Below are 13,365 nucleotides of genomic sequence, written 5' to 3' on the forward strand. Positions count from 1 at the left end.
TTCCCCAATTGTAGGACGTGAGTCTTCATCGGACTCAGCAGAGGCCATCTCTACCGGCACAGAGAGCTCAGCAGATGCAGCCAGGAATCCATCACTTTGAGCAGATTTAGTCTTATTTGTTTGATTTTGCTCATGGTGACTGTTCAGCAGTGCAAATATTCTATCTACATCCTTCAAGTAATTAGTCCAGTCAACCAGACTAAGTCTATAGTTCTGTCTGTATTCATAGACGCTTTCATTCACGCTGTAGAAATTCTCCAGGCCTCCCCAGGTGACGTCTGCAGTGAGACTGCGCCGATTAACCTTCCCATCCATCCCATAACTGTCCTCTGTGAGAAGAGAGATGAAGGTGGGTCATTAGTGGAGAAAGCATTTCCTAGTTTTGGACAAGCAGCATACATTGCTTTTACAGAGCAAATCGATTGGAAATACAACACGAAAAAGCATTTTCCCCTAGTAATTTGTTATTACGGAGTGGCCTTAGCTTACAAAAGTGATCGAACAATAAATAACAAACAGTTGGAAAGAGGATCAAACAAGTGAGAACTACGATTAGGCACAGCTGGTGCTAGAAATGCACTGTACGTCAGTCAAGGGGCTCATGTTTTACTCCTGGCTCCACTCAAGTCAACTGTGTAACGAGGAAACCCTGTGATGAGTCTCTGAGTCTTGGTCTGTCATCTTGTCAAATGTGAGAATCACTTTGTGATACAACCTTGATTACTTATGGGGTTCTGGGGTGAATGACGAATTTGAAAGTATTGTAATGGAATAGTCAATGCTTCGTAAGATATTTTTATTTTATAGTCCCTGCTATAAAAAATCAACCTGAATGCAATTAAACTCTTCAAATCAAATGCTTGACTGTTTCTTTGATTGTTGTTTTTTTGCCCTAAAAGTTCTATGCCTTCAGTAAATCACCCTCTCAGTGGTTTTCAGAGCATGCAAAGAATGCAGCAGCTTTTTCTCTCTCACATCTTTTCTCTAGTTGCATCCAAGTACCATTCTAAAGAGGCGGCTAATCAATCCAATGAACGTCCCGCAAAACAATACAGAGCAACAGAAGCATAGTAAAACTACACAAGACCTATATTCTCAGTTTAACTAGAAGATAGAAAACGATATAATCTTCAAATCACCTATAAGTAAAAAAAAAAAAAAAAAAAGTTAATACCAAATCTAAGCAGAGCTGTATTTCACACTTTGGGGAAAAGCACTGGGAAAACAGTGTGGATAAGAGAAGAAGGAATTGAAGATGGAGCTAAGAGTTGATTTGCAATCATCGCTGGAAATTTGAAGTATGAAATGCTGTGAAGAGTCCTGTAAAATGGCAGTAGTGACAATGAGAAAGGGACTTAAGTGCCCAGGCATTGAGATGGTTGTCCCTAAAAGGTATTGCTTCAGGCAGAAAAGCAGACAAAGGAAGAGAGATATACTCTTTGGAAATTGTGATAAAGAAAAAGGAAGGGGGGGGGCAATTTCACATCCTGCAAGAAAAATAGAAAAACAAAAAATTGGAGGACACACAATTTTTCTCACCTCCCCCCAATAATAATAAAATAAAAAAGAAGAAAGTATACTTGGTTACACTGACAGAAAACGATACTCTTAATCTAGGAAACTTGCAAATATTTCACATCCATGAAATTGATAAAGGCAGTCTAAGTCTACACAAAATTATTAAATAAATAGAAAATAAGAAAAAAAATCGATCGTCTTATGAGAATGCTCCTGCTAAAATACACCATAAAGTGAAAAAAGCCACGACACAACACTGCCAAGTAAATTAAATCAAGTGTCTGAGGATCCTAAATCAGAAATTAAAGTATGAGCCAAGGATCTTATATCCAGCCAAGCTCTGCTTCAAGTACCAATGCTGTAGAAAAACAGTTTTAAAAATGTAAGAATGCAGGGGGTACTGTACACATCAGCTCTTCTCGAATAGTCTTCTAGAAAATGAATTTCATTCAACTAAGAAATCTCTGGGGGAACTACTGCAAAAGGACTGGTGGTGTACATTTAATATATCAGATCTAGGAGTAAAACAAAGCTAGGGGTAGGGTAAAAACAATACATACATTTCACATGACAAAGTGGAAACAATGCAACTGAAAACAGGAGGAAAAATAGAAAAGCTGGAAGAGAATAAGTTCATTGAGAATATAGTTTAAGTAATAGTTGGGAGTTAACAAAACACCATTAAAAACTGACCACTGAGGTAATAAAAGATTAAATAATAAACAGGGATTAGGGATATTAAAAATGTATAAGTTCAAAGGCAACCAACAGGACAAAAGTACAAACCGTATTACGTTCCAAAGGGAAAAATAAAGGGCAACCAGTTTTATAAGGAAGAAGCTACCGGGCCGCCCGGTGGCTCAGGCGGTTGGAGCGCCGCGCTCGTAAAGCTGAAGGCCGCCGGTTCGATTCCCACATGGGCCAGTGAGCTGCACCCTCTACAGCTAAGATTGTGAACAATGGCTCTCCCTGGAGCTGGGCTGCGTGAGCAGCCAGAGGTTGGCATCAGCTGCCGTGGGCTGCTGAGTGCTGCCGTGACTGGTGACAGACTGCCTCAGCCGGGGGGAGCGCAAGGCTCATCACACCAGCCTGGACCGGGGAGCTGCGTCCTACACAGCTAGACTGAGAAACAAGGGCTTGAACCGGAGCGGGGGAGGTAGAAGAAAGGGGGGAATATCTATATAAACAAATAAAAAATAAAAGAATAAACCCTGAATTAAATCTCATTTCTACTGTTTAAAAAAGAAACAAACGAACAAAAAGAAGCTACCTAATAGAATAGAAGATACAGTGAGAAACATAATTAATAGTAGATACTCAATTCAAGACAGGTCAAATCGACTAAAAGCAAATAAGAATGCACAAATACTAATCAGGTAGAGCTTTTAATGATGAAGGAAAAGCCTATTTACAATAGTAACAAAGAAGATAAAGAACTTATGAATAAATTTAACAAGAAATGTACAACACGTATAAGAAAATACTTTAAAAAGTTTCTGAAAGACCCAGAAGTATACTTGACCAAGTAGAAAATTATCCTTTGTTCTTGGATGGAAAACTCAGCATCATAAATTTATCAGTTCTTCAAAAACTAGATAGAAAAAATGGGCAGAAGACACAACCAGATAATCTATAAAAACAAGTAAAATGGGCTTTAAATGTTCAAAAACACGTTCAATTTAACTGCAATATGAATGAAAACCATACTGAGATACCGTTTCTTTCTCATTCGATTGGGAAAAAAATTAAGAAGCTGGACAGCTGTTGAAAGCAGACGTGTATACATTGATGATGGCCAGGCAAAACGGTACAACCTGTATGGAGAGGAGTTTGGCAATATTTAATACATCCATATATGCATTTGCCCGTCAGTTCAGTAATCCCATGACTGGGAATTTCTTCTGAAGATATGTTTAACAATGTGAAACATATTTGCACAAGATTCTTTATTGTGCAACACTACTTGTAGCTGCAAAATATGAGAATAACGCAAATATCTACGCATAAAAGAGTGGTTGAATAAATGACATCCACACAGTAGAGTACTATAAAAGTCACGAAAAGAGAATGGGAAAATCTCTGAACTACCAGGGAGGATGTATTTTAAAGAGAAAATCAGATTTCAAAGTGAAAAAGACACCAAGTACAATGTAGTACGTATAATATGCTACCTTTTATGTAAAAAGGCAAGAGAAATAAAACAAATATACACCATAGGCACATTATTGCACCAAGAAACACAGGAAGGTAAAGCAGACACTGACGAGACTGGTTACCTTCACTGCACGGGTGGGAAGAGGCTGTGGAAAGAAGTAACATTTCTCCACAAAGGAGGTGAAGCCAGAATTTATGCCCAGTTGACCCACAAAAGCGTCCTAACTATTTATGGGACCTAATCTGATCAACCCCAAAGCTTCTTGCTTTCTTTTTCAAATTGTGGCGTTTTGGAACTATGTTGATGCATTGCATACTAAAAAAACGAAACAATGGTGAGAAAAACCAGACCCTAAAATGGACTACGAACAGAAATCAACCAACCTTACTCTTATTTCGAACGAATAACATAATCACAATAAAGAGGGAGGGTGGCATGGAACGAGCCCAAGTAACTTTGAACACAGTTCTGTTTTCTCTTCTAAAGACAAAAAGAATGGAAAAAATATATTGAACTCGAGTTAGCAGGTTTGTTTTTGCAGTAGTAGGATTTAGTCCTTCTGAAATTGCCTTCTGTGTCCTGTAGTGTTTAACCAATGCGTTAACCCATCCAGGATAATGGAAACACCTCACTGTTGGAAAAATAAGTTGTAATATAGAAACTAGGAAGACTACAACGAACCTTGTGGTGTCGCATTAGAAACCTATCAGTATAAACACATTGTTTCTAAATATAGGTAGCTACATCCACACCTATCTCTGTATCTGTAGGTATAGGAATAGCTATTGATATACTGGGGGTGCCCAAAAAAATGTATACACATGACTTATATTCATCTTTTGTTATTGGTATATATTGAGTATTACAATTTTTATTTTTTAATTTTTTACTGGGGAATATTGGGGAACAGTGTATTTTTCCAGGGCCCATCAGCTCCAAGTTAAGTCGTTGTCCTTCAATCTAGTTGTGGAGGGCGCAGCTCAGCTCCAAGTACAGTCGCCGTTTTCAATCTTTAGTTGCAGGGGGCACAGCCCACCATCCCATGTGGGAATTGAACCGGCAACCTTGTTGTTAAGAGCTCGCGCTCTAACCAACTGAGCCATCCATCCGCCCCTTGAATATTACAATTTTCATACAGTTTTTTTCCTTTCTTAAAATGTGTATACCTTTTTTTTATGGCACCCTCTGTGTACATCTGTCCTGGTTTCTGTCAGTCCTCATCTCACAAAACACAATGCCCTTTTCTTGGACCATTCTGAAGTTCTTTATTCAAGGAGCAAAGGGGTGAATAGGTTTGTTTGGAAAAGTGAATTTTCAAAATGAGTGTAGACGATTTCAAGTTACATTTATTTCTCTTTGAACCCGAGAAATAGAAAGGTTGTGAAACCACTAAGGGAAATGAAAAAACCCACACAGGTCTCAAGCTGAGTCATCTTTCTTTCTGGATGGCATTGACTTACTTTGAAAAACATGACCACAGATTGGGTGACTTAGAGATTACATATGCATGGAATTTTAATGCTTCCTGGAGGAGTATTATAGTCAACAAGAGCTACCGGTGTCCTGAGAAGCAGAAAGGACAGTTTCTACAGAGATGGCCTGACTTCCTCAGCCTGTTCTATTCCTTTTCCCCACATCACCCGTGTCCTAGCCTCATGGGACAACGTATAGTTTCCAGAAAGCACCAGATTCTCCGTCCTCAGCACCTGTATTTGTTCCTAGAAGGTGCCTCTGTGCCTCACCATCCTAATTGGCTCTCAGCCTTCAAGATTCAATTTGAGCATCATCCTCCCTGCGAAGCCTTTTGTGACCCTCCTCTTCCCCTCCCCTGGGTTTCCGCAGCACTGGCAGCCCCTCCCAGTAGGTGATTCTGGTATCTGTGCTCAACAGCAAACTTTAAATTTCACCTGGCTAGATGTCTACCAAGTCAAGGAGCGAGGAATAAGTCACCCAGAAATTCATAAAGCGTTCTAGTTTTGCCGATCGTTGCTACCTGGAAGGGCATTTTAACTAATATGGCTATTTTCCTCCCAAGTTTCAGTTCTGAAGGCACCAATCTGATTTTCAAAATGGTAACATTCTTTGGAATTATAGTATCACTTGCTCTCTCCTTTCACATACAGAGAGCGTGACCCTGAAATGTCTCCCTCATGAAAATGTTTTTTGCATCCCCTATTGCACCTTACTAATAATGTCCATCATTACAGGGGTTTGATACGTGCCAGACTTGTTCTCAGCTTCTCATTAGCGAGGCTGGGATTTGAACACAAGGCAGTCCGGCTCCGTTGTCCGTGCTCTAACCACCGTACACTACAACCTCTCACCCACATCCATCTGTAAGGCACAGACTGTGGCTATAGGGGGAGATGCGTCAAAGAAACAGAAAGATGTGGACAGAAGCATGGCTGCTGAGGCTGGAGCACCGTGTGGTCTGCTGGCCTGCAGGGCGTGGGACAGCAGGATCAGGAAGCAGCCCTGCCAGTGTCAGGCTGCTAAGAACTGACTGCCCCACAGCCACTGGGCACACGCCATGACAGGCAGCAGCTCGTGTCGGGCATCAGAGGGCAGCAGCATCAGTTTTCACATGCAGTGGAAAAAATAAACACCCCACCGACCTGTTGATCCTACACTATTTTGCAACACAGAAATTCTTGCTTTCAACTCAAGCCAAAAATTCTTTCCTGAGTCATGGGGGCCACTTACTGAGCTGTGTCGTTATGCTGAGCATGTCCTAACTGAAAAATGACCAGTGGGAGGGCGCCAAGCATGTCAGCTGCCCCCGGCCTCATGTACACACCACAGCAAAAATAAACAGACAAAAGGAATCAGGAAATTGCATAGGGAACAGACTTGCTTTTCGAAGACCTTTTAAATACATCGAAGGATTCCTTTTTGGAAATCTACAAAATTGAAGGTGGTTTAAAAACTCTTGGTGAGTCAGTCTTGTATGAGATACATTTTCTAAAATACGCTTGCATTTTCAAATTTCAAATTCTTCAGGTTTGCTTATCATTTTTTCTCAAAGTCTTTGTAATGAAATTTCATAATTCAAAATGGCTTTTAATGAATTTTTCCATGCCAACCCCCTACCAAACACATCTGAAATAATCAAAGCTTCTGAAACCCAGTAAGCAGTGCCATCATTGGAGGGCTGTGTACTGGTAATACTGGTTCCGCTGGAGATCTGGAGAGAGTTTCTCCGAGGCATCACACATACAGTAGCTTGTTCTGTTCCCTTCCAATCCAACAGGATATAGTGAGCAGGTACGTCCACATCAAACACTGCTTCTGAGTGTCCAGTGAGTCCCCAGGTGTGACCGGCATGTGTTCTCTCAAAAACCCTGTCCCATGATTGTCTGCCTGCAACATGGACACTAACTTAAAAGATAGCTTGCCTCATGGGTTATGGCATGGTGGCACCTGAAAACGCCAGTCATTTTGAGTTACAGAGTATCCTTAGACTTGTTCTTTGGTAAGGAAGTTAGGAGGAAAAAAATAAGCAACTGGTAACACTATTTCACCCTGCACAAACGCGTTCAATGGCCAAATGACCAGAGAGGGGACTCCATTGACAAAGTTCCCACTGCTGTGTCAAATGACCTCAGAAACAATGGGTTTGGCCCCGGTTAGTGGTGGTGGCAGAGCTCAAGAGGGGAGAGCCCCAGATGCTTGCCACTTATTTATGACTGGAGCGCAGCTAAAGGTTCTTCATCTCAAAGCATCTCGGGATGGAGAAGAACTCTGACTCGGCTCTCCCCAGGCTCAAGCCTTAAACAACCTGCTAATATCCTTTTACCTCTCTCGTGACAGAAGTAAAAGAAGGCCAGCCCGAAAAGGTTCAGCTGTAAAACTGAGTGCATCATAAAATAGCTGTCAAGTCAATATTTAGTGTTAGGTCCGTTTCTTTTTTCCCCCCTTTTCCCACCTCCCCCACCCCCACTCTTGTTCAAGCCGTTGTTTCTCAGTCGACACAGCTCCCTGACCCATGCTGATATTATGAGCCTTGCGCTCGACACCAAGCTCGCTCTACGCCAACCTCCAACCTCCGGCAGCTGATGCCAATTTCCAGCTGCTCACTGCAGCCCAGCTCCAGGGAGAGCTGTTGTTCACAGTCTTAGCTGTAGAGGGCGCAGCTCACTGGCCCATGTGGGAATGGACCCGTGACCTAGGCGTTCAGAGCATGGAGCTCCAACCACCTGAGCCACCGGGCCGGCCTGTCAGGTTCATTGCAAATGTCACATTTTGGAAATACCGTGTTTCCCTGAAAATAAGACCTAGCCGGACAATCAGCTGTAATGCGACTTTTGGAGCAAAAATTAATATAAGACCCGGTATTATATTATAAAGACCCGGTCTTATATAAGACCCAGTCTTATTTTACTATAATTTTTGCTCCAAAAGGCACATTAGAGCTGATTGTCTGGCTAGGTCTTATTTTCAGGGAAACACAACATCTTAACCTGATCCCAGTGCTGGCGTATGGGGCATTACCTCGTCAGCTCATATCCTGGGTGAGACCAGCTTAAGAATGGGTTGTTCTGCTCTGCCTTACGTGGGCTAGGGGGTCACGTAGGGCCAGTGTGGGGGCAGAGTGAGGAAAGGAAAGAAGAAAGAAGGGAAAAAAGAGACAGAAATGGTTATCAAGTAGCCTCAAACGTCCAGCTTTCTTTGTTTACATCTTCCCACCACTTTTCCTACTGTTTAGCCTCTGGTCAGACCGGTGAGCTGCCCTCTGAAAGGGGGAATCTGAGACCACAGCTCTGGAGGTTGGAGTGGACGGACAGGGAGCCCTGCAATGTCAATATTGTTTGGTTTCTCTGAGGCGATATCAATATGGATGGCGCCAGTGAAGTCCACGTTCCTTTGATGGAAGTTTTTCTCCCAAGCAGTTCCAGTAACTAGGGTGCTCACACATCATACATCAACTTCCCCACAGTAGAGGTGGTAAGGACACTCCCCTCCTGCTCCACATGGCACATTTCTGACAAACCGGCCTGAGGGCTGTGCTTGGAGTGGAAGTCTGTGCAAGGGACGGGTGGGCGTTAGAGGGGATGAGGTAACTGGGCTGGGGCCTGCTGGTGAAGCGTTTGTGTGTCTGGCAGTCGTGCGTCCATGCTTACTGAGACCTTTCTGCGCGCCTTACTCCTGATACCGTCTCCAGCCCGAGCACCTTCTCTTTAATCACCACCACCCTGCAGAGCCTTCTGCATCACATTACAGCTGCCACTCACCACCAGAATCAATTAAATACTGTTAACAAGGAAGCTTCTACTTCTTCCAACTTCAGCTTTAGCATGCTCTTAAAATTCTCATCCCTCCTTTTGTGCCTTTGACGTTACGGTTCATAAAAATCTCTAACCAGTTTCCATGAAGCGTCTCCACCAAATCAACCGGGAAGCACCACCCGCAACATAATTCTCCCACCCTCTCGCCAGGGCTCCCAGAGGTCATTCTGGTTTTCCTCCTTCACATCATTCCACGCTTAAAAGCATCATTCAACAAGCCAACAAGCATGGGAGTGAGTAAATGCTCTGAGACATCCCATTGTGACAGTGAGCTGATTTCAAAGCAAAATGACAGATCTGGAACCAATGAGGCAACATGGTGGAGAGCACTGTTAGAACATGCATGCAGCCCAGCGAAGCGCTGTGCAACGTGGTCAGAAACAGAAATTAGTGGAAATGGCTGAATCATGCAATTATCGGGAAAGAAGCTGCCAGGGAAGAATAAAAAAAGTGTGAATACCTGTGTAGGTCATAGCTTCCTCCATCTTTATTTCCTGATATAGGAAAATACAAGAGTAATTTATGTTAGCTTTAGGACTCATAAAACCATTCACTATGTAGTGCAGTGTTCCATGTACAACATCTAAATCCTAGAAAGAAACATACTGTGTTAAATATAGACAGTGTTGAGATCCAACAGAGCTTTTCTATTAGACAGGTTCAAAAGGAGGATGGAAAGCTATCCACAAAAAGGTTTCAGATAAAACACACAAGCGTTCCCATGAAAGATGGGTGGGAGTGAGAAAGGAGGGGAGCCCATTGAAAAGCAGCTAGGAAGTGCTTCCAGAAGCCTGTGTAAGTCTCAGTAAAAGTTAAATTTGGGTTATTTTTAGACAAAACACTTGAAGAAAGGGGCCAATCGTCATCTCCCCCAGGAATCGTCTAGAAAGTGGAGAGGACGGCATGAAGTGTGAGAGCACTAACTGGCTCCACCTGGTGTGTGATTTCACCACGAGGAGACTCGATCGGGTTTCACTAAGTAGAGTGGTTATGTCATCACCAATAAGAATACTATGTTCTTTGGGGGAGAAATAGCCGGGTGTAATATTTCCAGTGCCTCCAGAGTTGGCTTCGTTTCCAGGCTTTTTTTTTTCTTTCTTTGTGTAAGGATTGAGGAAAAGGTCAACAGATAAGCAGGATATTTGAAAAGATTTGAGCGGAGTGGGGTCAGCGACCAGAAGGCCTATTCTGCATGGCAGGACTGGGCTTTTCTCGCAGGCAACTAATTTCACCAAGGTGTTAACTGAGATGTGTCAACTGGTAGCTGAGATGGGACCTCTCTCACAGGATTTATGATCGCTTATGGGATTTTCTCTCAGCGCTAAAGCCTCCAGGACCCTACAATGGAAGAAATGACAGGTGGTGATGTCTACCATTTTAGGATGCCCCCACCCCCACCCCTTGAAGTCACGTGACCCAGGGAGCTGCCCAGTTTCATTGTTGGTGATGCTGGCCCCGTGGGCGACCCACAGAGACACAAACTCAGCTGCACAACAGAGGGCTCCTGCACACTGCTCCCCGCTGCCTGTGGGGCCAGCTCTCCGCCCTTTGGGGGTTGGCATGCTATGCTGATGCCAATGGCTTTGGCCAGCTTCAGCTCTTTCTCCTTCCTTCCATGGACAGCGGGTATTTACATTTCTACAAGAATGACGAGAAAGTATTCTCATCCACTAGGAAAGCTCTGGAACAGACACTGAAAAGGACTGCATCCCCAGGAGCCGAGGGAATAAGCGAAAGAAACGCTGACGACCAGAAGAGGACATGTGGTGGATTCCATACAGGCCCTCTTATACGTTAAGATCCCAGGACAAGAAATGGCTCAAATACCGCGTTTCAGATGGGAAATCCTGGCAAAAGAAATTAAACTCACTGTCTATGGGCAGGGGTCCAAATGGGGGAGCTCCAAACTGTGATAAGCAAAAATAGGACATCGTGTGTTTTTCCCTGCAAATTGTCTTGAAATGAATAGGCTATCCTGGTTTATCTAGAGTATATCTTAGGACTGTTGACAGCAATAATAAATGTATGCCCAATGCTTTTGTCCCATCTTCCAATGGATGCTTCTAGCAGGAATTGAGGTTTAACGGAATAGACGTATGGGGAGTTTGGAACGAAACACTCACCAACTCTTTTGGCACATGCCATTTTTCACTAATGCACCCAGAGCTAAATTTAGAGAAGACATTATGTTTGCAATTGCCTGGAAAGTTTCCCCAGTGCTTATCCCAAACTGTATGTTTCTATGCGTATAAACATTTCAAAGGCAGAAAACGACCACACAAAGAATTTCTCAGGTAATATAGGGAAAAAACATTTTTTTCCTTACCCAGTTCAAGGCCCTTAGGTCTTGGGTTGCATTGCTTATAACCTTGACAGGTTCTGAGCTCCATCAGCTGGATATGAAGCTGATTCAAAATGCCCCGTTCTACAGTGTGCACTGTATTTGTGAGCTGTGGGTAAAGAGGCCAGGATGAGATAGTTAAGCTTGTGCCCCGGTTATTCTATTTTCAGTAACGTTCATGAAGTGAAAACATACTGACTTACCTGGTAAGGATCTGTATTCATATCAAAGAACTCCAAAAAGCCAGTGGCGAACTCGCAGAACAGAAAATTATGTGTCTCATTAACTGTACGCAAACACCAATAGGTGTTATTGTTGGAACTTGTGCACGCACAGAAAGACCCCACTGTTGGTAAAGAAAAAAGAAAAACAAAATGGAAAGAATGAAGAAACGGAGGCAGGCTAGCCATTCCAACCTTTTTTAAGTGCTGTGTGTATAGATGTTAAAAATAACTATATTTCCCCCGCTGTCTATACAGATTTTCTGTGAGATGTGAGTTGATGTGATCTTGGACCAGGCAGTTTGCTTATTTGTTTATTCATCTACTATTGATTGAGCATCACAGACATGGTCTGGGATCTTGGGAAACTTACAGTCTAGTAGGGGAGACAATTGCTAAGCAAAAATTAAAAACGAAAAACCACAAAGTGTATTATCACAAATACGGTAAGTTCTACGTAGAAAAAATATGCTGAAAGAGTGTAGAAAAGGGACTTAACCTAGTTTGAGGCACAGGGAAGGTCTCTGTGAGAAGTGACGTTCCCGTTGAGCTCTGAAGGTGAGTAGGTCAAAGACAGGCACAGGAGTTTGGGTGACTGTAGGTCGAAAGTCTTTTAGGGAGTGGGAACAGTGTGTGCAAAGGTCCTGTGGTGGGAGGGCACTTAGGATGCTTGGGGTACAGAGAAAAGCCGAGCAGCTGAAGTAGGTGAGCATGGGAAGAAATGGGCCAGAACAGGACAGGAACGTGGCTTTGCTCTACACGTTAAGGATTTTGCTTTTAATCCTAAGAAAGACAGGATGTAGTAAACGAGGAGTCTACATCCTTTGAGCAGAACAGATTGGAAAGAGCAAGCGGGGAGTCTGGGAGACACACAGGAGGTTCTGCAGTGGTCGAGGTAAGAAATGGTGGCGTCTTGGGCAGGACGGTCTCAGCTCAGATGGGGAGAAACTGATAGAGGAAGGAAGAACTTCCTGTGTAAGTTATGAGCAAACCACAACTTCACTTTTCTCAATACTTCACCTTTAAAGGGGCGTGCCAGTCCTGGACACAACACCTGCACCACTTCCTCAAGACCCTTGGCTCCTGCTATTCCCCCTGTCTGGGATGCTGTCCCCTCCCACCCACGACCCCCTTTCACACGGATTGCTTCTCCTGGTCCTTTAGGTTTCAGTTTAAATTTCACCTCTTCAGAAAGGCCCATCATCCCCGCCCTCTCTCAAAGGGTCCCTTTTAATCATTTTAATCACCATTTTCTTATGGCATCACTACACCTTCTCATTATTTTATCTCATTTACTTTCTTTTTATTATTCCTCACCCCCACTAGAATGTAAGTGGGACAAGGGCAGAGAATGGGGTATGTCTTGCTCATTGTTGTTCTGCAGTGCTCAGCCCAGGGTTTGCTCAGACCCCCAGCCATCTGAGTGGCCCTCAGAGATCCCCACACCCCGCCTTAGGGAACCACACTGAAAGTTACATGCTATGACTTTAAGAGTTCACTCAGCCTTCGTGTGACTGTGAACTTAAATGCAAACGTGGACACGAAACATAAGAAGCATCAAAATAGAAAGATAAAACAAAAATCCTCCTGGGTAGCCCTTAGTTCCCCCAAGAATGGTCCATGGATTTCTGGGCGTCCCCGAGTCCTGGTTTGAGAAACACTGGCCCGGGAGGGGTCTCCTGTGACCGGGTCAGTTAGAAGATTCAATGTTTCAGCCACTCCATGGGATGGTAAGCCTTCAATCAGATGACACGGCACAAGAATCTGGGGTGTTATTTCTATGTGACCTCAGTGAAGATTGCGCACAGATGACTGAAGAAAATCTAAGTGCTAATCTTAAAAGCG

General features: G+C 43.3%; 1 protein-coding gene across 5 annotated transcripts in view; it reads right to left on the reverse strand.

The window, feature by feature from the left end:
* Positions 1-18: 18 nt before the first annotated feature.
* SULF1 (sulfatase 1) overlaps positions 19-13,365 on the reverse strand; it is a 147,575-nt gene continuing 134,228 nt past the window's right edge. For 3 of the 5 annotated variants that reach the window (XM_033126612.1, XM_033126611.1, XM_033126613.1), the window contains exons 18-21: positions 11,503-11,645; positions 11,285-11,408; positions 9,419-9,452; positions 152-329 (exon numbers count right to left, since the gene is read on the reverse strand). In XM_033126612.1, the coding sequence (XP_032982503.1) occupies positions 299-329; positions 9,419-9,452; positions 11,285-11,408; positions 11,503-11,645 (332 nt within the window). In that variant the 3' untranslated portion in view covers positions 152-298. Of the gene's footprint in view, positions 330-9,418; positions 9,453-11,284; positions 11,409-11,502; positions 11,646-13,365 lie in introns of all 5 variants that reach the window. The other 2 variants (XM_033126610.1, XM_033126609.1) reach the window with 1 other exon arrangement.

This window comes from Rhinolophus ferrumequinum, chromosome 14 (assembly GCF_004115265.2).
Source record: "Rhinolophus ferrumequinum isolate MPI-CBG mRhiFer1 chromosome 14, mRhiFer1_v1.p, whole genome shotgun sequence".
NCBI lineage: Eukaryota > Metazoa > Chordata > Mammalia > Chiroptera > Rhinolophidae > Rhinolophus > Rhinolophus ferrumequinum.